This window comes from Sphaerodactylus townsendi, linkage group LG03 (assembly GCF_021028975.2).
Source record: "Sphaerodactylus townsendi isolate TG3544 linkage group LG03, MPM_Stown_v2.3, whole genome shotgun sequence".
Taxonomy (NCBI): Eukaryota; Metazoa; Chordata; class Lepidosauria; order Squamata; family Sphaerodactylidae; genus Sphaerodactylus; species Sphaerodactylus townsendi.
In genome coordinates this window covers 97,592,908-97,620,428 of record NC_059427.1, presented here as the reverse complement: position 1 = coordinate 97,620,428, position 27,521 = coordinate 97,592,908, and the positions used below count along the sequence as shown (strand labels likewise).

Sequence of the window (27,521 nt, the reverse complement as noted above, 5' to 3'; positions counted from 1 at the left end):
CCTGGGTCTTCTCTTTATGTGGCTGGAGTGTGCCAGCTTTGCAAAGAAAGATTGGTTGTGCAAGATGAAATTGAGAAATGTTTTATATTGTTTTGGAAGTGGTTATGTTGTTTATACTCTGTGCCTGAACAGAACCCTTCAACATCTAAATTGTCTGCAAAAAGTTCTCATTAAATGCATATTTACCTCTGTTTTGCCTTTGGATACTTAACATTGCTTACTTCCCTTGACCTCTTATTTTCTTGACTTGTCATAGTTCCTTCTCTGACTGCCAGTTACTTGATTAGATTGTGCAAGAGCCCTACAGTCCATTAGCTAATAACATGCTGTCAATCTGTGTTCCCATCCATCCTATCCAAAGTATTGCTTACCCATTAACCCATGGCTCTTTGGTAATTCATCAGCTTAATGTAGCAACTCAGGGATGGAAGCCATAGAAAGAAGATGTTTTTGTAGCTTTTTCAATGGAATAGGTGGCACTGGGGACTTTTTGTTGAACTTCACTACTGTATACAACAGAAAAAAATGTTTCAGAGCCTGGTGAATCTGGTGTAGCTTTTCATTGTGAGAAAGTCAGCGTGAGGCTAGGACTGTCCTCACACTCGTTCTCAGTCACCGTCAATGGAATACAATATTTCAATTCAGCAGTTCTACTTTTATGATTATTTGTGGGACCCACCCAAGAACATGCGTGGAGAGGAATGCCCGTCTGCTCCAGCCCATTATATTATTTTATTCCATTCTTCCAGACTATTCCCCCCCCTAAACACACACACACATTCTGTTGTTTTCTGTGATGATTCAACTCTTTATCATTTTTGTTCCTTAGATTTTTCTTCTGGTTTGTTCCCCTAATGAAGCTGCCTTATGCTGAACTGTGCCAACTCACGCCAGCGTTGTATTTTCTGGATGGTCAACTCAATAGAGAATCCTATGCAGTGGTGGGATCCAAAAATTTTAATAACAGGTTCCAATGGTGGTGGGATTCAAACAGTGGTGCCGCCGCACGCACACACCTCCAGTCCCTATTGGGCAGGGAGGTTGCTTTAGTAACCTCTTCTCAGCACTCAGAAAAAATTAGTAACTACTTCTAGAGAAGTGGTGAGTACTGGTTGGATCCCACCTCTGATCCTATGGCATTTTAAGGCCTAATGGGAATATTGTGGCATGAACATTCCTGGACTAGATCTTGTTCCATGAGATTCTGGAAGGATTGTTCTCAATTGCCATGTATAATCCATACCTGTAGACAAGTGCAGACAATATACATAGCAAATAAAAATAGGCCATGAATGGTAAGAGATCTGTGCCATCTCTTGGCAGTGCCTGAATGTGTGCTTGGGTAGCTCTGACCTGGATAGCCCCAGGATTACCTGATCTCATCAGATCGCAGAAGCTAAGCAGGGTCAGCCCTGGCTAGTATTTAGATGGGAGACCTCCAGGGAATACCAAGGTCCTGATGTGGAGCAGGCAATGGCAAGCCACCTAAGAACAACTCTTGCCTTGAAAATCCTACAGGGCTGCCATAAATCAGCTGTGACTTGAGACAAAAAAACAAAACAGGGTATCCCATTCACAACAGCAATAATATACAGTAGTGTCTTTTTAGTTACGTTAAGCTGATTTAACATTTTAGTAAGTCTGAAACCCAAACTGTTTATTTTGTGTTTGAGAGCCAGCATGATGTACTGGTTAAGAGCAGTGGATTCTGATTTGGCGAATTGGGTTTGTTTCCCCACTCCTCCACATGAAGCTTGTTGAATGACCTTGGGCCAGTCACAGTTCTCTCAGAACTCTCTCAGCCCCACTTACCTCACAAGATGCCTGTTGCGGGGAGAGGAAGGGAAGGAGTTTATAAGCTGCTTTGAGACTCCTTAAAGACAGAGGAAAGTGGAGTGTAAAAACCAACTCTTAATCTGTTGTTTCAGAGGTGCCCCCAAATTTGCCTTTAGATTGCTATAGCTCAGTCTCCATCTGGTTCATGCTCTCAGCCTTATCTGTCTTGCAGTGTGATTATGAGGATCAAATGAGAGAATCTGTGTACTTGATAGAGGAAAGATCAGAGGGAAAGTAATAAATAAATAAGTGACCAATTCTAGAAAAAGTTTGTTCAAGTGCACAGTACAATAATGGTTTTGAATAATTTCAAAATTATAAAAACTGCTGGATATTTTTTTAATTAACTTGAGTGTCCTAGCATTCCAATATTTGCCTTTCCTGAGCAGCCACATGGATCTGTGGGCTTGATGATCATTGTAGAATGAGACTTAAATTGTTCATTTTGACTTGAAGACCATGTGAGAGCAAGGAGGTCTTCTCTCTGTGCTTTGCCCTTTTTGCTATAAGGAAAATGGAAGGGAGGGAACTTGCAGTTCTAACAGTGTTTTAATAGATTCCTTTGTGCTGCCAGCAATAAACTGTTTCTCAAGGACGTCTCTGTTGTGTTTCATGGCCCAGACGGAATGCTTGAGGGGTATTTATTAGCTACAATTCAAAATGTTAATTAATAAAAGTCCTTGACTCTCCTCTGCAGGGAGTGTTATGAAGAATTTGCGCAGGGCTGCATGGCCTGATACACGGCCACCCTACCAGTCACAATGTGATAGGCAGATTAGTCAGTTTATGGTGCTGTATCTGGGGCTTGGCCGGATGTCATAATTCATAGGAGAGATAAACTCTGTCCCCAGAACCTTGAAAAGAAGCCAGGTCTTGCAATAATAGGAAGATGCTTTTTCATAAAGTAGCAAATACATGGGCAGGGGAAATGCAGATTGCTAAATTAAAAGCCAAATATAGCAATTATTTTGATAACTCTGTTTGGCCATGGTACAGTGATACTGCATCTATGCTTGGTCACCTTTTGCCAAAACAGATTTTTTTTCATCTTACGATGTTCTTTGGATCATTATGTATAAGCCCAAAATTAGCTTAAATCCACATGCTGAAGTTAGTATTCTGCTTCCATATGCTTTATGTAGATACGTACTAATAAAAAGATGAGAATATTCTTACTAGGCCATTTGTCCACATTCAGAAGGAAGAAGAAGAGTTTGGATTTATACCCCCCCTTCTCTCCTGTAAGGAGATTCAAAGGGGCTTACAATCTCCTTTCCCTTCCCCCCTCCCCACTCCGGCACAACAAACACCCTGTGAGGTAGGTGGGACTGGGAGTGTTCCAAAGAACTGTGACTAGCCCAAGGTCACACAGCTGGCATATTTTGGAGTGCATAAACTAATCTGGTTCACCAGATAAGCCTCCATAGCTCAAGTGGCGGAGCAGGGAATCAAACCCGTTCTCCAGATTAGAGCGCACCGGCTCTTAACCACTACACCATGCTGGTTCTTCAGTGGCCCAGTGGTGTAGAAATGGTGTAGAATTTTTTTATCCATTGACATACAATCCCTCTACTACCATAACTCGTGTGTAGAGAGCACAGAATCAGATCGGTCTAGTAGCCTTTATTTGACTGATTTTCAAGCATAATTGCTCAATTTGTGACTATAGATCTGTTATAGAAAAAGAGTGAACAGAGAAACAATTGGAGTGTATGGGCCAACTTTGGAAATTTCTGGAGAGTTGAGGTTGTGCATTCAGAGGGTGGGGTTTTAAGAGGGGAGGGAGCTCAGTAGGGATTTGATTTCATAGAGTTAGGGTTGCCACCATAAGCCCCCAGACAAAAATTCCACCTGTCATTCCATATGATCCTGATCCAAATCAAATATAACACATAATTTTGGCTAGTTTTACCCTGCATCTCTATTAATAAAAGAATCCACGTGTCCATCTATCCCTTTGTGGCAGGTGTAACCATCAGAAAATATTGACCACCAGCTTCAGGATGCTCATGGGAGTTCCAGGGCCAAAAATGAAAGGAATCAGAATGCCCTAGCTAGGGTTATTAACATCCAGGTGGTGGCTAGAGATTGCCTGAAATTATAACTGATCTTCAGGTGACAGAGATCAGTTCACCTGGAGAAAACGGTGCTTTGGATGGTTGTATGGCAATACACTATGCTGAGATTGCTCCACTTTGCAAACCCTGCTTTCCTCAAGCTCCACCCCCAACATTTCCCAATACTTCTCAACCTGAAGCTGGCAACCCTAATCCAGGCCCATGTGATCTCCAGACACATTCTGTGTTCTGTTTGCAGTGGAAGCTAAACTTGGGTTTCTCTTTTATAGCTACTAAAGCAGATACAATTATCATTAGTGTAAATGGGGGAAGCATCTGCTTACTGCGTTGAAAAATCATGGGGTTTTAACCCCCCTTCTGTTCATAATATTAACAAATGTTTGCTGCTTATATTACTATTAAATAAACTCTTAAGTGACCAACCTCTTAGGATGAGAGTGGATGAGACCAAAGATGAAAAATAATGGGATTAGAAGTGGGGAGAGAAGAAAGGTCATGAAGGGAAGAGTGCAAAATGAAGGAGTTGAAAAGTATGGAAAAGAGGAAGAGAAGATTAGGCAAAGTTAGCACATTTTTTTTCTTTCGTTTTGATATAACACACGAACAGGGCTGCCCTCTTGCAAGACCTGACTGTGCAGACAAAAGTATGGAGCTGGGTGGAACTAAAGAAAGAGAGACGTCATAGATTGCTTGAGATAATCCCCTTGTTAGGAGGTTGCATCCTTGCAATGATCCTGCCTTTCTCCAATGCTGGCTTTGACTGAGGGGTCTAACAGCATCTGAAAACCAAGGGTTTCCTTCAACTTCACAGGAAAGGTTGCAAAAAAGCTAGCAGAATCTGAGCAACTACTGTTTACTGTGCTCTGCCTTTCATTTTCCCGTGATGGCTACAGTGCAGAAATACATTAGAACTAACCAAAAAATTCAATGCATTTTCATGAATGCAGCATTACACTGGCTTCAGGCGCATACCAGCTGACTTGACCTTGGGAATTTTATCCCACTCCCCAGTTCCACCTCTGGGTGGCCCTGCTTAGAATTTGCCACCCAAAGCTGCCATTTCCTCCAGGGGAAATGTAGTGTGGAGATCAGTTATAACCCAAGGAGTGTGAGAAGTTCAAATGAGCACTGGAAAAGGGGGATGGGTGGGAAGGGGGAAGCATGACACTAATGGAGAGCAGGGTGAAGAAAACAAATTGAGGGCCAGACTCAGTTTCACAGATGTCTTTGTTTAAACCTGGTTCTGCCACAGCTGCATGTATAACAACAGTGGGGGTTTAATCCCCGCCCTGCATGAGTGCTGTCCATAGCACAGTTGCCCACAGTTTGTCTTCTCACTGTTTTTTTCCTCAGCTGAGTGAGCTCCAGTTACTGGAAGCGAGCTCCTCTGGGTTGGCCGTGCTTGAGGGGAGGACATGATCAATCCCCCTCATTTTTGTGTGGCTTTTACTCAATAATTTTTTAAATATGTGATAATAACTGAACTGAATTTTAATGACCAGAATATGTTGTTACTGAGTGTGTGTGGTCCCTAAGGCTTGGATATATGGTGGGTAAGGCTTGGAAGCTTAGCTGCTGGGGTACCTAGTAACCAATGTAAGAATTTAGTTGTTTAAAGAAACAAGAAAAGCTATTGGGATTGAATCACTCAATCTGGCCTAGCCCTGCAGCACCACTGTGTTTATAGGCTCTTCCCTCTTCCAGAAAGAGTGTTTTTCTGAAACGAGCTTCTGCAGTGAATGTGAGAAGTCAGATGTCCAGGACGGCTGTTGCTGAGTCAAGGGATTCAGCTGCTAAGGCTCCTCACCACAGAGCTGTGAGCCTTCATTGCACATGTTCTCTAAGTGGTTATTAAAACAATCTGCTGTGCTTTGCTCTAGCAAAAGAGAAGCAGCAGACAGAAAAGATTAGCCTCCTTGCTGGCTTTATGTTAATTCCAGGAGCACATCTTGCAGACATCCATATATCATGTTTATCTATACCCCAGTAACATTAGAGAGAGAGCAGAGCCATTTCTCTTAAAGGAATACTGTCAACATAATATACTTTGAATGCTATCATACTAAAAGAAGGAATTAGGAGGACTGTAACCCTGTTATGGGGGAGAGGGAAGAGGCAGAGCTGCAGTGGAATCCATTTGACAGGAACATTTCACCTACTCTTTATTACCTTATCTATGGATCTGCAGGTCTGTTGAACAGGCAACCTCTGAGTGCAGTGCTTGGAGCCTATGCTTTCTGACTGCATATTGTTAGACCCCGTCTTTGGAATGAATGCTGACAAATCCAAGTATTCAAACTCTCATGGCCCGATCCAGGGGAGGGGCAAATCCACTTGCAGAGGCAGTGTGGGCCTGCACTGATGGATTTGCCCTCCCTGGGGCACTTATTTTGGCAGAGGGGCAAATGCACTGGTGAGCAGATGCCACAGCCCTCTGGGACAACTGAACACAGCACTGGGTGCCGCAACATTCTTCTCACTCTGCTGCCCATTACACTACAGACTGGGCCTTGGACTTACACCATCCTTTTGACTGGCATAAGTCCATCAAGCCCTGTAGAGAGCTTTCTGGTGCCCTCTGGAGGCAATAGGGCAGCAGCAATGCCACCCCCAGCTGCCTGGGGCTCTGGATTGGGCTATAAGTCTATACAGAGAATTAATTCCCCTCATATGTATTAATGAATTGACATTACGCCATAAAATGTTTCCTAGACCAGACATGAAGTATCCTTTTTAACCAGAGATCAACTGTAGGGCTGTTACTCTGTCAGATTTCCCCAGCAAGCATACACAGGATTAGCAGGTGCTTTCCTTCCAGCTTGGTTTATCATGTGGTATGACCCTTAACCTTCTTCTATAAGAAATGTTCATTTTAGTCTCTGCTTTAGAAGAACTGGGTGCAGTAGTAGCTTTCATTATCCATTAGTACTTCACTTTCATCTGTTGGGAAGCCCTTCAGCAATTGATGGACTGGATACATTTAAGGCAACATGGCACAGCAGCTTTCCTCCATTCATCTTGCAAATGCTCAGATTCATTGGCACAAGAGAGTAGTAGGGGTTTATACTCACAGTATACATGTAATAGGAGGTTTATTTATTTATTTCTCTCCTCTCAGCTGATCTTCATCCAGTTAAACTGAGTTGCAGATTGATAGTTCCCTACCACTGGAGGGATGACCAGACAGACACCCTAAAACAGTGGCATAGCTAGGAAAAATGGAGCCTGTGGCAGACTCTTCCCCCCCCCACGGGCCCCCACGCCATCCCCACCCCCTACTTACTTTAGCTGGCAACAGGACCAGGCGGGGCTGAGCAGGGGCACCCGGCAGTGGCCTCTGGCAGGCCTGGCAGGACAAGGGGGAAGGAGGAGGGGTGTGAGGGCAATTTTCTATCCCCCACGTCACCTGAACGGCTGCTGCCCGGGGCACCGGTCCCCACCCCTTGGTAGCTACACCTATGCCCTATAATCTTTCTAAAAATCCATCTTTTCTGAGTTCCCACTGACCTATTTGTTTGGTGAGTTGAATCCCAGAAATCTGTTCAGACACTTTCCAGATGTTGCCACTTTTTGAAATGCCCTGCCAATTAAAAATGCCTCCAAACTTTGTGAGAAAACATCGAGCCTTTCCCCACTCGCTTCCATCTCCCCTATGCCGCGCGCTGCTCTCAGCGCGCGGCATCCCAGGCACGCGCCCAGGTGTCCCCACGACCCCGCGCTCTGTGCGGGGTCGTCAAAAGGCGCCGTTCAGAAGAGCGTCTGGGATGCCGCGCGCTGAGGGGCGCGACAGCAGCAGCTTCGGGGGCGGCTGCGCTGTCGCCGCCCCTCTCAGTGGGGAGTGCCGAGGGACCCCGCGCTACTCTCCTCGAGTAGCGCAGGGCTTAAAGGAAGTGGGGAAAGGGCCATCATTGCTGATGCTTAGCTCAAATGGAGAGCAAACACCTGGCAAAACCAGAAATTCTGTGCAATGACTTTGGTTTTCTGTACTGGAAGGAGGACGCTGTAATTGGCAGAGATAATATTCAGCAATTCAGGGTATAAATAAACTATTCTCTGATCTGCCTTGAAGGAAAAGCATATCCTATTAATAAGGCTAAGTCTCTAGGTTATCAATTTGCCCTGTCTTTATTGTATCGATTCAGCCATTTGGAAAGGCGTGATAATAAGACTGGAGTCCTGGACAGGCTGTAGTAACTGATTGCTTCTTGCATCCATCTTAGAGAGCCTTAGCACCACCAGCAAGTTGGACTGAAAGGGGCAGGGTGAAAGCTGGGCCAGAAAAAGCATCTCATCTGAATTATATGCTCAGACTTTGTTTTACCAGTTGCAATTAAAATCCCTTTGGGGAGGATAGATTTAAAGGTGCCAGCAGCCATGTGAAGGCTGCCAAAAAGCACTTAGTCAGGCACCTTCTTTCCAACCTACTGGCCCATTACTTAAAAGACAGATCCCTCCCTGTACATCTGCAGCCTTTGTACAAGCCACTGTGGTGACTGTCTGTGTTACAAATTGCTGTGCTAGCATGCAGGCTGTGAACCTTGTCACCTTGTGTGCTATTTTAATAACAGAATCCCCCCCCCCCCAAAAAAAATGAAGTGTTTCAAATAGTGTGCCTGCAAAGTAAGTATCCTACACAGATAAGTGCTTTTTAGTCACCTCTGGGGCCACCATTGTTGCTAGTTTTGAATAGGTAAAACTAAATTCATTTTTATTTAAGAGGGCACAGTACAAATGTTCCATATCAATGCCCTCAGTTCTGAATGATGTAGATGTTGAGATATGGGCCCATTTTTGTACGGGCCTTCCTTGTCTCATTTTTTGCCATGTTGCTTTCCTGTGAAGGTGATAACACCATGCTTTCCCCCCTCCACATTTAGGCATTTTAACACAATCTGCTCCAGACAAACATTGTTTCATGAGTAAAGCAGAGCAACAGCATCTGCTCATCCATTTGAGAACAATGCTTACATATCTCAGACTCTTACCAAATCAAGGCAGTGTGATTTTAAAAATAGACCCGAGAGCTGTTGCTCACTCAAATATAATGAAGCAAAGAACTTCTGTTTTGCACCTTCACTTCGTTATGACATCCCCTTCTTCCTCTGTAGAAAGGGTTGTTCCTAGCCTCATGATGTGTGTGGGAAAACACTGAGATTTTTCAGGGCTTTCCCATTTTGAGCAAATTGCTAGATTTTGTAACTTTTGTTCTCTTACGACCAATATTCAACATAGAGCATTCTAGGATTGGTAAAAAGTTAGATAATGTCACAAGTCATCCAGATTCATCTAATGACCTTTCGCTGTTTAGGTTTCCTCAGATGTCTTTCTGGATTCATGCCAAGGGGCAATTGTGGGATAGGTAGAGGGGAGAAAGTTGCAGGCTACATGAGCTTAGTGTTGTTTCCTTTCTTGTCTGAGCTTTGACTCTCTGTGATCTGTCAGAGCATCTCACACTGAGACCTGCTGCTATCTTGGCTCAGACCAGAGAAGTCCCAACGAAGTGTAAGCACAGCTTTCCTTCCATTTCCTTCCTCATCCTGATAGATGAAATAGTGGAACAGAGGAGGGACAGTGATATTTTATGCTTAATACATTTAGCAGCTAATGATAACGGTAAAACAGAGAAGCTTTCCTTTCCTAATGCCTTTTTAGGCAGTACAGTTGTAGACTGGAGCGTGCATTGAGCGTGTGTTTTTCTGGAGGGGGGGGGACATCCTTGTTAGTCTGTTGCAGCAGGACAAAAAAAAAATCTTGTGACACCTTGAAGACTACCAGATTTATTATGTCATCAGCTTTTGTGGATGAGACCCAGCTTTGTCAGAGTCATGAAGTGGATCCTCAAGTGAGCTTCTGTCCACAAACACTGATGCCACAAGGAACGTGCTAGTCCGTAATGTGCAGCTTTACTCTGTAGTGAATGTTCTTAGCATTTTGCTCGGAAGGATTTGAGATTGTGAGCTACTTTTTAATTCAGTTTTCAGGCCTCTCTAAGTATCTCAGAAACACTTGAATCCGTGTGCCCTGTTAGCTGACCAGTGTGTGAACAGTTTCAGATTATACGTACCACTTCAGATTTTCTGGTTCCAAGTCATGCACCTTTTCATATTATGGGGAAATGGTGGAGATTTAATTCCCACGGTGCCCCTTTCTGACCAGTCTCTGTTGCACCTTTATTACCAAAGCCTCTTCTTTTTTTAAAAAAATCTTTCATTAGAACAGTTTCATATGCATTTAGACATGTAGCAGGTATTGGGTTCTGTCAAAGATTGAAAGATCTAGATCAGGGGTAGGGAACCTGCGGCTCTCCGGATGTTCAGGAACTACAATTCCCATCAGCCTCTGTCAGCATGGCCAATTGGCCATGCTAGTAGGGGCTGATGGGAATTGTAGTTCCTGAACATCTGGAGAGCCGCAGGTTCCCTACCCCTGATCTAGATCTTCACCATTCTGGAACTCGTCTACTGTACAGACTCTTTAAAACACTGTATAAAATGGCTTGGAGTTAGATCAGTATAACTGTAGGAAATGAATGTTTAATTGTAAAAATAAATCCTGAGAATGTAATGTCTGGAAGGAGATGTAACTGTGATATGCATAAATATTCCTATGAGCCTAAAATAAAATAAATATAAAATAAATAAATAAAATAAAAATAGAATTGTCACCTGGCGTGCTCACAAAAATTAATGCAGCAGTCGCAGCCATTGCATGACATTTTTCTTGTGTGAAATGATGATTACATATCAGCTGTCCTGAGTGGATCAGCTATCTGAAGTGAGGACGTGTTTTTTGTTAGAAAAGCTTCATTGATCCCTGTCACTTCAGCTCGTTTTGTGAGTGTGCCTTCAAAAAACACTAGGGGAGGGTTCAGTGGTAAAGCATCTGCTTTACATACAGAGGGTCCAAGGTTCAATCCCAGACTCATTATCAGGCAGTTTCATGTGTTCCTATTGGGCCTCTAAGGTGGAAGTGCGTTGTATGTGCCTATCAAGTCAGTGATGTGCTTGTCTGTCAAATTAAGAATGCGTATTAGATGAAAGGCTGGTATTTGTCTTGCCCCAGAGCAACAGGGCAATTCACCCCTGCTCTAATAAGATACATCCCCAAAAAAAATAAGACATAGTAGAGGTTTCTCATGAAGCAACATAAGGCATCCCCCCCAAAGTAAGCATTACAGTAAAAGTTTTGTTTCAGCACCACTAACAGAACATGAAAATAAGACATCCTGAAAATAAGACATAGCACATCTTGGGAGTAAAATTTTAATATAAGACACTGGTTCTATATCTGGGAAACACGGTTCAATTCTGTTTCCCAATATACACATCCCTAAAAATAAGACATAGTAGAGGTTTTGCTGAAGTGCGAAATATAAGGCATCCCCCGAAAGTAAGACATAGCAAAGTTTTTGTTTGGAAGCAGGCCCGACGAACAGAACACAGAAAAATAAGACATCCCCTGAAAATAAGACATAGCACATCTTTGGGAGCAAAATTTAATATAAGACACTGTCTTATATTCGGGGAAACACGGTAGGGACTTGAATGTTAAATATTTAGAAGTCATCGTCTTTAAATACTGTTAGGGTCAAAAGAAAAGAATTGAAGTGCAGGAAATGACTCAGTTCTTTTAGAAGTCTTTTTAGAAAACTACCTGAGGTTTTTGGATTGATAGGTAAAGCCACAGAACTTCCTTCCAGTGAGAATTTCCATCAGAGAAAAAGAATGAAGAAAGCAGTGTTCTGTATTTGTGATAAGAAAGTTCTGTAAAGTGATTTGTTCCATGTTAGACTAACTTCCTTTCTTCTGAGTAGAACTTAATAGACGATGCCTCTGAATGGCAAGCCTGTCATTTTCAGCTTGGGATGGGATGGGGCAGGGGGTGGGGTGACCATGCAATTAATGCTCTTCTGTTTTTGCCTTGACTCTTCTGGAAACTGGAATTAAAGAAACTGAGCACATGCCCTGTAATTTGTAACACATGCTAGTTGGTACCACTCAATAACATCCTGCTGTTTTATAACTTTTTTTTGATATCTTGTCTTCATATATACCACATGTTTTTCTGACGTAAGTAAAATGTAGCTTGTGTTTTCTGGAAGCTATTCTCCCTGAAATTCTAGGACTTGTTGTCTGCTGTGCAGGTGAGCAACAGAAGAGAATTAGGACTCAAATGCTTTGCATGGAGGCCGGGGAGTTGTGTAAGGGCATTTACTGTTTGGCAGATCCAGAAACTACCCAAGGCCTAGTCTCCCTTATTTGTTACAATTATAACACATATATCACTTCAGAGCTAGATGGACCATTCTGTTGCATAGTCTCGCTAATTTATTTTGTTTTCTTCTTTGCAGGGAACCAGTTGGGAAGAGGAGACCTGGTAAGGCAGTTGTTCCTCTTCATAGTTCTGCTTCACTTTTGATATGTCATAAAATTATTAAAAAGTCCACACCTAGTGACTAATACAAAATTTGAGGAACCGTGTATTTTCGTAGTCACTGTAGCATTTTCATATGATGGAAAGAAGTCTTTTCCAAGTCATCGAAGTCTGCTTCCCCTTGCATGTTGCTCTTTTCCCATATTTCATTTCTGTTTCAACATATAAGCAGATGAAGGACAAAAATGCATGAAAAAGATACTTTTACATGTCAGCCTAGTGTCTGTATGTTGTCTGTGTCGGGTTCCTGGACTTGGTTCAAGGTTCTTCTGTACATCGTATTCACTGTTTGTAGATTTCTAGCAGAAGCAATCAGTTTGCAGCCAAGATTGCCAGTCACCTAGGCTGGAAACTGGCCATGGACAAAGCTGGACTTCTGTCATGAAGTGTACTTCTGTCGTGAAAGTAGAGAGGAAACAGATTATAGGATTTATGTAAGGGAGAGCAACAGTATGGAAATGGGATGAGACAAAAAAATATCCCGAAGATGCTCTCTTTTGACCCAAGCTCAAAAATATTAATGTATTTATATTATTCACAAAAGTATTATTTATTTATTTATACTATGCTTCTTAGCCTTACTGTTCTCAAAGTCTTAACTGTTTTTCTCAGTCCACACAATATATTAGTTCCCATCGCTGAGTGAATACTGTAGTTCTACTTCCGAAAGGTCCTTAATGTCCCAGAAGGCAAACAAGGAGTTCAGCTGCTCCAGTAGCATGAATGGTAGTATTTCTCAAAAACCAATCAAGTGGAAGTTTGGGGTTGATTGAATGAAATTAAGCATTCTAGCCAGGACTCAGAGAAAGAATTCTTTTCAGTTGGATGACTAGTGACTTTTGACAATTAGACCAAAGAAAAGAAGGGGTAGAGGGCCGGAAGAAGAAGAAACTAGTACTAGTTAGAAGGAGTATGAAGTAAATTTGCAATTTAAAAATAGGGTGGCCAACAGGCCAAGAGGAAAAAAACATTCTTTTAAAAGGCTGTTTTTTGTTTGTTTGGGTTTTTTTTTTAATAAGGAAGCAAAGGTCTCTTAATAAGTTAGCAACCAATGTATTAGCAATACCATAGCAGGAGCAGGAGCTATAAGATCATTATTTGGGCATTGTATCAGTAATGGAAGCAAGTATATTTTAGGCAAAACTAGCAGTCCTGCACATTTTTACAAAACTTTGCTAAAAATGTGCTACGGTACTTTTCTTTACCTTGTTTAATTAATTAATTGTTTACCAGAGTAGCCAAATTGTTAGGCACAGGGCAGAGCCCTGTGTTCAGAGCTAAAACTCTGTCCGGTTACTCACAAATAACCATCCATAAGCTTCTTCAGTGTTCAGAGTTTATTGTTTCAATTCTGCTTGAAGGAACTCTCCTCTGTGTAACAGGAGGAGGTTCAAGAGCTGCTGCCATAACATAATTTATAATTACAAACATACCTCCCATCCCTTGCTCATTGGGTTGGAGTCAAGTAGGCGGTACAGACCTGGTCATCTTATCCCACCTTTACCACACCTTTTCATCCATATTTTTAATGTAACTTGAGTCTAAAAGCTTACCTCATGTACTTTGGTTTCTATAGCAATCAGGTCTTCTACTTTAACTCTTATCTATTTTGTGAACATCTTGCTAGCTAATCTCTACTGAGAGGCCCCGTTCCTTTCAACTTAGAGCTAGTGTCAGGCTGCTCCTTGGCACCCCTTCACATTCCTTGTGTTTACCTGATTTTCAGCAACTTCAATTCCAAGCCTCTGCAGGGATGTTAGCTAAGATGATTTTATATAACATGCTCCACCCTTTTGTGCAGGCTACTATATATATATATATGGCTTAAAACACTGTGAACTATATATGTGTACATATCAAAATGAAGATATTTCTAGCCATATCTAGCCTTTAGACTTTAGTCAAAGGAACCTGGCCACCTTGCCATGCTGTGGAAAACAAACATGCATACAGTTTTACTTCTTTGTCTTTAAACATGCAAATCTTTCTATTTGATTCTGGAATGCAGTGCAGTCCATAACTCATGTTCAACAAAAACCAAATCCATGGGGTGATTACAGATCTGAATCTTCTCCTAGTCCTCCCTGTTCTCTTCAAACAATACTATTTTATCTCCCTAGTGCTGCCTGTGTAAAGACATAATAAACTGAGAAGTTTTGTTTAGTCTCACCGAAGACATATCATTCAACTTTGTTTCTGCAAAGCCTGGATAGATCAGGCCTGCCAAGCATATTCCAGCTGATGAATTCACCAAACTCATGTGTGACAGTAAACACATATGATATAGCAGTACTACTGGTGGTGTTCACGGGTTTATCTGTACAAATCTTTGTAAGCAGTCATGCATCTGAATGTGGACTTGCTAACTATATTTCCCTCCTAATTTACTGTCCCAGCCTTGTAGTGATTTCAAATTGCATGGTGGGAACTATTGTACCAGTGCTTGCTCTTAGAAGTTGTAACATAAAAATAGAGCTATTTTTCCCTGATATATCTGTTTTCCAAAGAAATTGTCCCCCTACTACCACCTCATGACTGAAATGTACAGCTTATTTAGGCTCATACAAACAGATTTATTTATTTTAGTCAGTGCTGTTCAGGGACCAGTTTTTATAGATGGTGGAATGGTGGGAACTTTTATTTTCCCATGCAACTGAAGGACTGCATTTAAAATATATGAAAGTATACTTTTGGTTGCTTTGTGAATTCAAAGCATAATTTTGTGCTGCCAGTTGCTTTGTCTCAAACAAAACACTTGTTTTCCAACCCTAAACCAAATTTATCTCTCTTACATTACATTTGAATAGTTAAAATAATAAGGACACATTGTTAGTGTTCATGACATGTAATTTCATTTAATTTCAGTAATAATTACAGCTAAGTAAATGTGCATAGAGGTGCAACAAACCAGACACCATCTATTTTAGCCTGGGCAGAGTGCCCATGCATGATGTAGAATTGGCCTGAGGCATACTTTTCCCCCTGGTGCACATATATTTAGCACACTTTGATGTGATGAAGAGACTTGTGTGTGTCTTGCATGTCCTCATCCAGCTCTCCGTTAAGCCTGGGGTACACGTCCCTACCTTCTAGGTTGTGAGTAAACAAAAGACTGAGGTGTTAGTATGCATTTGGGGGTGTCTGAACCTTCTTGTAGGAAAATACAAGTCCCCCTTCAGTAATTGCTACCTGATAATAACTGCCACCAGCCAGACTAATTGCGCCCATTTCACCCTCCCAGTGGTCTGACTTATTGAAAGTGGGATTTGAATGTGGACAAGCATATGGAATAATTACTCTCTCCACCCAGCCCTAACTAATCCCTCTAACTCAGTCAAGTGTTTGGTATCTCAGTGTGAAATGAGAGGTCAAACAGTCTGCAGTCTGATATCTTTAAAAGAGAAAAAGATCATTATTAACTAGTGTACACACTCTATAGACTAAGAGCACAGAAACATGGAAAATATATCAGAATATAATACAGGTGATACAAAAAAAGACTTCCTGGGAATTAAAATGCAAAAAGAACACTGGCTAAGTTACACTGTTCACTGACTGAGTTGCACTGTTCAACTTAGCGTTTCTCTCAGAGAAATGGTCATAGGACAGGAGGAATACTAAATAACTGTCATGTTGTATATGGACTTATCTGTGCCAGGAGGCCCTGAGGTCTCCTTAGATGAGGAATTAGACACTGGCATCACACCCTTTCCTCAGCAGCACAGGTACCAGAGGAGGAGGCAGTCCATTCAGGATCAGACTCAGAGCTGCAGCCGGCACAAGCACAGAAGCTCCTCAGCCTCCAGGGCTTCACCAGCTGCAGGAGACATCACATCAACATGCTACTCCCACCATCCAAGACCTCAACTATGACAGGATGGAATGTGGGAACTTTTCTTTGCAGGAGCAAGTCTGATGCACAAGCCAGGTGCACAGCATCTCCAGCTGCCCAGTGGGTGTCTGGCTTAAAAGAGGCCGAGGGAGGAGCTGCCATGTGGTATCATCGTCTCTGCTTTTTGCCAGTGCCACTGATGTTGCTGCGTTTGATGCTGATCCTCCTAACCTGACCTTGGGTTGTGATTCAGGTTCTGCTTGCTGTCTCACTTCTTTCAGCATAGGCATCTGTGAGTTTGAAGAGTCCATGCTGATTCAGACTATATCCAGCCTTGGAGTATGTGCTCATGACAGTGCTGCTGATTTTTAGGGCTTCAGACTAGAATATTAAAAATAAACTATCTTGCCCCTTCTTGACAGGGTAGCCAAAGGGACTAGCTAATCTCCCCCTTCTCCCTTTATGACCATACCATCCTCCTTCCCATTGAGCTCACATTTGGCTAGACTCATACACTTAACCTAAAGTACTTCACAGAGCTATTCTGAGAATAAAATGGTGATGAAGAAGACCCAGATACACTGCTCTGACTTCTCTGGGGGAATGGTGAGATAAAGTGGAAATAAATAGCCTTATTGGATACTAGGAAACCTATAACCTTTATTTACAATCTCCAACATAGAAATATTATGCAGGCGGATTATGGGCACACAGAAGCAGCCCATAGAAGATTACCAGCAGTATGATGGTGGTCATCTTCTATGGCTTGCTCCTCATATCTGGTTCTTGGTGGTAGTGTGGCCTCTCTCAGTTTATTGGTGGTAGTGTGGCCTCTCTAAACAGTCAGGTTCCATTTTACTGCCTTTGCTGCCTTCAGGCTTACGTTCTGTCATCTTGAAGAACCAAACTGACACAATTTTTCTTTGGTTGATCCCATATCGTTTACAGGCTTACTCCTCCTCATTGTCTTTCTCTACATTCTTTTTGTTCCTTCATTAGGATTTATCCAGAGAACGGCTTCTTTCCTACTGAGAGGTAGTAACAACTGCTTGTTGCTTGGGCCTTGCTTCCATTTTTTCTTTTTGGGAAGTTCAGGTTCTACTATCGCGTCTGTGCTTTGTGGGGTTGCTACCCTCCCAACTCACACCTGAATGGAGGCAAGAAGGAAGAAGAGATCATTGTTTGTGCTAATTCATAAAAAAAATCCCCATTCCCATTGATATGACTTGAGCCAACAAAATTCACTTGGGTTTCATTAGGCTGGGTGGCAACCCTTCTGCTTTGCTGGTGGTGGCCTTAAATTTTTGATGACAGATTGCAAAGAAATTATATAGTGGGCTCGACAAATAATACCTGATAGTGTCTGGGAAGAAATTGAAGTGTTACCTCTCTCATCCAGATAAATATCAGTTGCTTATCTGCTCATAATTTAATACAACTAAAGCTCACTACTTTAAACATTGTTTCTCTCTCACACACACACACACACACACACACACACACACACACACACACACACACACACACACACACACACACACACACACACACACACACACACACACAAATTAAGCAGGTTTTACAAAAATTGGGTCAATTTAAAGTAGAATATTTATTTGTAATAGCTATTGGCCGACAGACGTGCAATGAAGTTCACATTCATATAAACCAATTGCATGCAATAAAAAGCACACCACTTAAAATTAGTAGTGTAGCAATCCTATCATCTACTTTGTGTCTAAAGAGTTCTGGAACCCAACAAAAATTATGTAAGGGCTGGATCCTTTGAATACTGCTTCATGCATTCATATTCATCAGTTAGGGGTCTGATTGCTTGGTGATTTTCAAACAGATGTTGTAAATTCTTTTCTGTGAATAGTTTTTAATCAACCTTAGGTGATGTGAAACTTGCTTCTGTGATGGCTGATTCCCACAAGCAGGATCACTTGATCCTAACAAACAAGAAGCAAGATACACACTTGAATGAACTGATTTTTAGATTTCCTGTCAACACGGAATCTTTTTGCCTTATTTTGAGACATGAAAATTCACAGCGCTTGAAAAGTCTCAAGCAAGTTCCAGAGATGGCCATTGTTTTTGTTTCATGCACCCTTGCAATTTAGCAGTTGGGAATAACTTTCCTGAGAGAAGGAGTGGCTGAAAATAATCCCTACTTTTTCCACTTGATGTTGTTTACTTCATTGTGTTGCTGGTTTAATAGGTACTTTGGAGGTGCCAACCTGTTGTTGAAGCTGCAAATAGCCCCAGAGCACTATGAGTAATTACATGGGGAGCTGGGGGCCGGAAAAAGGTTCTCATCTCTTTTCCTGTGTTTTACCTTGTGTTGACCAGATGACATATTCTTTGGCTTAGTTAGAATAGCAGTCAGCAGGAGACGGGACCTACAATTCTAAAGTACAGGCATTATTTTCTAGGAGTTGCATTTGTCTTGTTCTGGTAGCTCTTTCTTTCTTTCCAGTAGATGAAGCTCTAATTGGGGAGTTGTGTGGTTTCTGGGCTATATGGCCGTGTTCTAGTAGCATTTTCTCCTGATGTTTGATTGAGGATATATTTTGTTTTTTTATTTTTTTAAATCAGCATGTGGTCAATTGATCTTCTGCATGCCAAACCAGAATCTCACATAAGTGAAGGAAGTGTATTCAGTATATTTTAAAAGCAAAGTGATTCTAGGTCTTTAGTGCTGCATGTTCACTTGGGAGTAAGTCCTATTGAACTTAATTGGACTTGACTCCAATTCAGAGTATGGTGCTTTAGGTGATTTCAAGTAGGTACTTAGGGAAACAGCAGATGAAAGTTCTGTCTTGGTTCTTGTTGTTTTATTAAGTGCAGCAGGAGTTCAGCTGTGGACAGAAGTGCCCAAGATGGGCCTTTTGATTTAATAAAATATATTGAGTATTTTCTCGTTTTTGCCACTGCCTCCAAGCATTCTTTCTTTCCTTTGGTGTAGAGTGTCAGATACTCTCCCTGAGTAAACTCTGGTGCCCCCTAGTGGCTCTAAATATTTCCACTAAATTCCCAGTCTCTGTATATTTTCTGTTGTTTCTTCCTTTAGGTATGTTTAAAGTATTCTGTAGTCTTTGCATATTTCTTTTACTATAATTTTATTTCTCACAGCTACATTTACCCTACACATAGAAGCCAGACTGATGATTTGGAATATAAAAGAAGAACTGCAAAAAAACTTAATTATTGGGGGCTGTGGTCCTTGAGACCTGAAACCACATCCTCCGGAAGTACGAACTCCAGAAGTACGAAATGTATCTAACCTTGTCTATTCTGTCCCATTGCTTCCCTCAGATCTCATGTGAATCAGCACTTAGCAGTTTAAAAGTCAGGGAGTAGGTTGTAAAAGAGTGATGAAAGCAAGTCCTTTAGGAGGCCTGGAAGGATGACAGACTTATTCAATAATAGTGGAACTATACAGCCTAATCCCTTGAGGCACTTCCTTGACACAACTATTCATAGGACCAGGCCATTAAACAAGAACCTTAAGTAAATTATGTAAAATATTTTTCCTTTCTCTTGCTGTAAAAAGTAGACAGTATTGAGTGTCTTCTTCTCTTTTCCCTGTAATAATATGAATATACAAACTAAAGCACGTGCAATATCATCACATTGAGAAATTCCTGCTACCACTTTACTTCATTAGCTGCTGGTTGTAGGAGTGGGGAAATTTACATTACAGATTCGTGGAACCACATATTTTAATTTGCTAGACATCACTGGAGACAGAGTAGGAAGAAACATTCTTGCAATGGCGGCCTCAAACAACTGCATTTTAACCGTGAAGAATTTTGTGATAATTAGGATTCAAATTGTGTACAAAGCTTGTTGCTACCCTTCAAATGACTGCCTCTGTTTCATCTAGGGTTGCCAGGTCCAGGCTGGCAACCACTGAGAGACAGCGGAGGGGGACATGGAGGGGCTGGTAGATGATGAGATGTCACAGAGTTTTGGGTGATTCTTAGAGAGGACTGATGTCAGTTCTAGGGAAAGCCATAACATTTCAGCCAATTCCTAGAAAAATGACTGACAAACCTAAAGAAAATAGCATATAAAAACTCCATTCTGTATAATGCTACTTCAAAGCTAGGAGCATGGAGAGGCAGAAAAACCTCACTGTGAAGGGGTAATTCCTTACAGAGCCTGTGTTTGTGAGTGACATCCTGGAAGTGGGTGGTGTTTAGAACTCAGATTGCTGACAGAACTCTTGGAACTGGAGGGTTCAGATGTGTTTAGAGTCTTTGTATAGATCTGTGGTGTTGACAGGGAAAGAGTGGGGGGTGGGGGGGGAAGGACCCTACTCTAGCCAAAGAGGGGAATAAGCTTCTAGGGAAAGAAGAATCCCTAAAAATATAGCTAGTTCATCTCCTGAACTGTGTGTGTAGAACAGAGGGAAATGGTTGAGTGAGAGACATAGTGACAAAGAGGGACCAATCTCTAGCCAGGAGGGGATTTAAACTTCACATGAGAGAAGAACTCCCATTCCTAATTCTGAGGTGGATTTACTTCAAAAGCTCTGAAGAGACCCTATAGTTTAGTGAAGTCTGAAGAGAAAAAAGGAAGTACAGTGAATACTCCATTGCTTCTAGATTTTGGATACCACAGTTTACACAGGAATCTCTGCGAGTATTTTATTTCAAAAACTTCAGAATCTGTAACCAGTTGGAATCTTATCAAACAGCCAAATGCCATCTGAACTGTACTGTTAAGAACATCTTAAGAATGTCTGCTGCTTTCCTTCTTAACAAATCTCTCCCCACTCTAATCATTTTCCTCTGAGATTAATACAATTCTAATGTTTTAGGTTGAACTTTGAAAAACCATTAGCATGATATTATCTGAAATCAGAGAGTAAAAGTGGGGTGGGGATCATCTGAGATCCTTAAGGTGATTCAGTTATACAGTTAATGAGGTGTGGGGTGGGATGGGACAATTGAACAACCCTCTCCAGAAGGTTATATGTAGTAAAGCTGACCAGTGAGAAGATCAGAAGAAGCAAATTTCAGAAGAATTAGGAAACATTCCTGCCTACGAATATAGGGGAACCGGGAGATATCCTAGTGTGACAAGGTATGACATAGCTTCCGTGTTCCTGGAGTTAACAGCCATTTTGAAATTGTATGTTTCAGTGGGATTGTTTGGGGGGCAGCTGGCCATCTTGTTTCATCTAACACCTGTGTGTGGTTTTTGAGGCCTTCCTTAGTATTTAAATTGATCTGTGATGATTAGTAGGGAAATGTTTGCTGTCCACACTCTGGTAAAGAGTTGTTTTAGCAGCTGAAAACGTGGAACTTCATATGAGTGTCAAGGTAGAAGAATCTTGTTGTTTAATACAGTTGTCAATTCCCTTCTCATCACCAGTGTAATCTTCCTCTTATTATTCACTTTGAATTATAAGTTATGCCTATCTTGTTTTCCTATGTGGCCATGATCATAAGAAAAGGCAAGTGGTAGAATGCACTCTTCTGGTGACCATTTTTTTCTCATGTTTCCTATGGCAAAGGTGGAGATTTGGCATCAGCAGATCCCATGGTCCTGGAGCAGTATGTGGTGGTGGCAGATTACCAAAAGCAAGAAAGTTCTGAAATCAGCTTATGTGCAGGCCAAGTGGTGGATATAATTGAGAAGAATGAATCTGGTAAGGAGAGCTCCACTAGAACATGAGTATAGATAAGAGTTTTAATGAAATCATTTGTAGTAAGGAACTATGGTTCACCGTAAAGATGAGATTTAGAGTCCACAGCTTTATTGGGGGTGGAGAGAACATGGAGCAGACAGGTATTTCTGAGTACAAACTGAATTTGTGAGGACTGAAGTAACACACATTCAGCTAAAAGCCCAGAGTCAAACTACACATGATTCAGTGAGTGAGTGGGTGGTGGTGATTGGGTGCGGGGGGCGGGGGGGGGGTGGAGATACATGATAGTTGGGGTGACAATTCTGTTGGGAAAACAGTTAGCTGCTGTTTTTTTCTTCTTGTGTGTGTTGTGCCTCCAAGTCATGGCAACCTTAAATGTCCTCCAAAATGTCCTAATGGTAATAGCCTTGCTCAGGTTTTTGCCAACTGAGGATCTTGACTTCCTATATAGTCAATCTATCTTATGCTGGGTCTTCCTCCTTCCTTGCTGTTCCTTTTCATCCCAGTCCCTGGCCCATTTCCTTGGCAAAAGGTTATCTAGGCCTGAAGCCTAGATTCAGAGTCTCTGCTAGTTTAACAAAAAGAGGTTAATGCTCTAAGGTGCCCATCCTTCTTTTATGAGCAAGCAATTGACTTACATTCTGCAATTAACATAATTCATTTAGCTCCTTGACCAATTCCAGTGAGAACTATGCTGTGAATAGAATTAAACTTTGTTTTATGTGTACTATGTTCATTTTCCTTATTTGATTAAAATAAGAAATGGGTTCTGGAAACAGCTTTGAATTTGCATTTTAACAATGAGGAAACATCCACCACATGATTGCGCTAGTGAGCAGTTTTTTCCGCAAAATGATGTGAATGGATAGCTTTTCTTGACGTGACTTTAATAATATGCTTTGAAGCTAGGTTTTCTATTCAGAAACTGCTTATTGTTCCAAAGCACTTTCTGCTGAATTTTTATGGATGATTTAAAACTTTGTTTATTGTTCCCCCTTGAATAGATTGCTTATCTTGTGAGTTACCTAGATTGATTTGCTTTTGTGACTTACGAAGATCCAATCATTTTTCTCTGAGTAGCTTAGCTTTCTCTTTGAATATTATTTTCACAAATTCTGAATGTTTTAGGAAAAAAACAAGCTTATAATTGCAGAGTCTGGAGAAAGTGGATAGAAATAACTTTCCTCTCTCTCCCAAACTATTGCAGGGCATCCAATTAAATAGATGAGTGATAGATTCAGGTCAGACAAAATAAGTCATTTCTTCAGACAGCACTTAAGTAATGGAACTCAGAGAACAGAAAGTGAGAGGAAGGGGAGTTTAACCCAAAGCATTGCAACCCCAAGTGCTGCTTGGGGCAAATGTATGTATTTATTTGCAATTTTTGTGCTCAGTGGAACCCCCAGGTTTCTCAAAAGTGACATTTTACTTAGAATGACCACAATAACATCAAAGTAAAATCAGTCACCCAATAAATAAACAATTTGAGTGCAAACCCAGCAATAAAACCTGAAAGTTATCACCAGTGGTGGTAAAAGCAGATTGTAGTTGTTAATATTTGATGGATACAGGAAAGGGATTAAATATCCCCCTTCCCCCATGATGTTTCTCCCCTTGAATTTAGGCTATCTGTAAAAGAAAATAACATTTTCACTTTGTATGTGAGACCCACTCTTGCAGTTGCAGTGGACAGTAAAAATATTCTGACTGTAGAAATCTTCCAACACTGACATTAATGAAAATATTAAAAAATTGAGAACTGTGAAATATGGTAGCCCGAGGACAGTGGGAAGGGACTAACGCCATCTTCAGTGCTTTAATTGGGGCAATGAGTGGAATTTATTATGAGGGATTTTTTCTGCCATATTTTGGCAATGGTTGTCCAAAGCTTGAACTGAATGAAGATCTCTGACTAAAGCCTTTATTCCTTATTTCCTTATTTGTTCCTTTTTTTTAGGCTGGTGGTTTGTGAGCACACTGGATGAGCAAGGCTGGGTCCCAGCCACGTGCCTTGAAGCTCAGGATGGAGTCCAAGATGAATTCTCAATACAGCCTGAAGAAGGTGAGAAAATAATTTGAAATAATTCCAAAGTAGCTACACCACTCCCAAATTTCATAGAATCATAGAGTTGGAAGGGACCTCCAGGGTCATTTAGTTCAATCCTGTGCACAATGCAGAAAAAAAACACTGCACCATCCATTCAGATACTGCAACAGCCATTCAGATACTTCTTCTATCCCTTCTTAGGCATCTCTTCTCTAGCCTAAATAAACCAAGCTTCTTCAGCCCTTCTTTGTACAACTTAGTCTCCAAACACCACACTATCTTGGTTGGTGTCCTTTGGACACATTCCAGCTTATCAACATTCTTCTTAAATTGTCCCAGAACTGAACACAATGCTCTGGGTGAAGTCTAACGAGGTCAGAGTAAAGTGTTACAATTGGTCTGTGTGATCGGGACACTATACTTATTTTGCCTTTTCAATTGCTGCATTTACACTGCTGATGCATGTTCTGTGTATAGTCTACTAAGAGCCCTAGATCCATTTTTCACACACTGCTGCCATGACCAGTCTCCCCATTCTATAATTATGCATTTGATTTTTCCTACCTAAATGCAGAACTTTACATTTTTCTCTGTTGAAATGCATTTTGTTAGTTTTAACCCAGTTTTTCAGCCTTCCCCAAGTTGTACCCCTCAATCCTAATATTCCAATTCTCATGTGTCATCCCATCAAGTTTCAGTAATTCCTATTAGGTGATAGTCTCCTTTCTGTATTAAGACTTCTAGTTTCTCCTGCTTATTTCCATACATTGTGCATTAGGGTAGAGGCATCGGAGTCTATTTGCCTGATGGTTTAGTTTCTGTACTTATCTGTGAGTTAACGTTTCCTCGCGGATGTGCCACTCCCCGCAAATCTGGTTCTTATCTCCAGTTATTGGTTCATACCTGGCTTTGAATTTTTGTCTCACTCCCCCATAGAATTTAGTTTAAAGACTTCCTTATGTTTGAAAGGTTTTTACCAAACACATTTTTGTACCTTTGTGAGGTGCAAACCATCTTTCAATAGAAGAGCTTCATCTCAATAGTGTGAGCCATGATCAAAAAAACAGAACCTTTCCTGGCAACACCTTCCACGCAGCCAGTCATTTATTTGCAATATTCTTCGTTCCATTCCTAAACCACAGCCTTTGACAGGAAGAACTGACGAAAAGACAACCTTTCAGATCTTTCACATTTTTACTTAGAGTCTCTTTTAATATGTTCTGGACTGTGCTGGCCAGCATCAATTGTTCCCACATGGACGAGCAAGAAATGATAATAATCTGTGGGCTTGACTAGTCTTTTTACCTTTCCATCACATCCTGGCAGACAGCATCCCTCTCAAGACGACAGGTCCACTTGACACACTATAGTCTCTACCTGTCACAGTAAGAAATTCCCAGTTACCAGCACACTCCCCCTCTTATATTGGGGAGTGGAAACTTGAGTCCTCTCAATCACAGGGGCCTGAGAAATTTCCTTCAAGCATCAGGGAAACTGGAAGAGAATCCCTTGTTCCAGCAAGTGCACAATCAATATCTATGGGAAGATCCTGGAACCAGTTGCGTAGCCACAGAGGCTCAGAATGTTTCCTGATTTTTCTGCTCTATGCACCCTCCTCCTGTGTGTGTGCACCTCTATTTCCTGAGGTAACTTTCCCTCCTCTTCCTGTTGCCCTCTCAAGAGTGCTTCATGCATTCTATCTATAAACTCTTTCCTTTCTGTTATAAAACGGACTATGGACAAGCATGCCTCGAGTCCCTGTATCTTCTCTTCCAGTAAGGCTACCAGCTTACACTTTCTGCACATGGAATTGCTGTTACCATCAGGTAAGAATAGAAATATGCCACAGACTTTGCAGGTTTGTGCCTCAGCTCCCTCACTGGCCCTGCTGCTTCAATCCATTGCAGACATTCGATTTTCTGGCCCTTCCCTGACAACTTCTCAGCTTAACTGCCTCATAAGACTCCTGCTTGCAGATTGGTTCTTTGATGTATTTTAGTCCAGCTAAATTTTGCAAGGCAATATCGGAGAGGAAAACCCCCAAGCTGGTTTGGGAAAAGGGTGTATTTTTAAAGAGAATTTTGAGTTTTTGCTTGATTATTTTTCCAGTGATTTGCAAGGTGTCAGGAGCAGTGACATTGCGAGCAGAGAGTATGATGTTTGTTGGAGACTGCCTTATCCTTCCTCAACCTTCTGTATCTTGGTGATCCTCTACCTTATTGTCATTAGCCTCATAGGTCTTCCACATGAACAGCACAGTGTACTTCTTCAGTAAATACACTCAAGGTTTTTTATTAGAACACTTGTGAGAATGACTTACTGGTTGAACTTGAGAGGGTGAAAGAGAGCAAAATAGCTAGCTGCTGTTGTCCCCGTGAATTATTCCTGAGGAAGATTAATCATAACTCTCGGCTCTGAAAAATACTGAGTCCACGGTAGTCTCTCATTCCCACACTGATCAGGACCAAACCCACAGATTGAATAATGTGGTATTAAGTGGTGCCAGGATGCATGCTAGCCTCTTTACACTGCTTCAATGGAAAGTTTACTATAGAGAGAAAAAACATCATAACAGCTGTTGTGCTTTAGAACAACAGAACTGCCCAAAGCTTTTAATCCTCAATTCAACATAGGAATTTGACAAATATGTTTATATAGATAGAAGAAGGGAGAGGGAGGGAGGGAGGAATGGGATATACATTTAATTGTTTAATGCAATCTCTTTTTAAAGCAAGGATTCAAGCAGGTCTTTGTGATGGACTAGTGAAAGAACAAGGTGTGTCACTGTGGAATTATCTACCCTTTTAAAAATTCAACAACTGATATTTAAAGATGTGCAGAGTGTCCTCCTTATGTCCTGTTTTGTCCCTTTCCTGCTTTCCCCAACATGCTTCTCCCAGTCCCATGGAGATACTGGTCTCTTCCCAGACTCGTGGCCCGTCGTCGGACTCTTGGGGACTTGTACACCAGTGGATGGGGTCAAGGTGGTTGTGCTGGAGACAGCTTCTGTTGACCTTGATTTCCACTTTGGACATTAGTCTGTTTCTGCATGTGTTGTCCACTGTGTTGTGTTTGCATGGATTGCATGAGATACATCATTACTCACTGGGATTCACCTGTCTGTATTTCCCCTGTGTATCCTACTGGCTCTACATGTAAAACTTCACACTAGTGACCTTCCCTCTCCATCGTACTTTGTATTGAATAAATGCCTCATGACCTCTTCATCACATGGCTCAGTGTGTGACTGGCTGAGGCAGGGACCTTTTCTACTGGGTTTAGTTGGTTTCTAGTAAAGTTAGAATATAAAGAAGGATCAACACAGAACCACTTGGGGCAGTGGGAAGCGTTGATGCTTCTGTTGTTCCTACTCATGTAATTCTTGTGCATCCTCATGTGGTAACGTGGCATTCAAATAGTCATTTCTGCTGATGGCGCCCCCTTGATTTGTATTTGATTGCTTTAACTATAATTTGTAATGATTAGCATTTCAAAAGGTCAGTCGGGAGAATGTGGGTGGTGTACTCAGCCATTTAAAAGTATTTCTAAGCCTACCTTCCATGGCACCAGTGGACATAAAATTAAGCACCTGATAATTAAGTCATGAGTATGAGTTAGTAGCCCATATTGCCT

The 27,521-nt window shown here is 41.5% G+C and overlaps 1 protein-coding gene across 2 annotated transcripts in view; it reads left to right on the top strand.

Moving 5' to 3' along the window:
* The window catches only part of SH3PXD2B (SH3 and PX domains 2B), a 134,341-nt gene that overhangs the window by 89,604 nt on the left and 17,216 nt on the right, over positions 1-27,521 (top strand). For both annotated transcript variants that reach the window (XM_048489861.1, XM_048489862.1), the window contains exons 6-8: positions 12,265-12,290; positions 21,707-21,841; positions 23,799-23,903. In XM_048489861.1, coding sequence (XP_048345818.1) covers positions 12,265-12,290; positions 21,707-21,841; positions 23,799-23,903 — 266 coding nt within the window. The remainder of the gene's footprint in view (positions 1-12,264; positions 12,291-21,706; positions 21,842-23,798; positions 23,904-27,521) is intronic.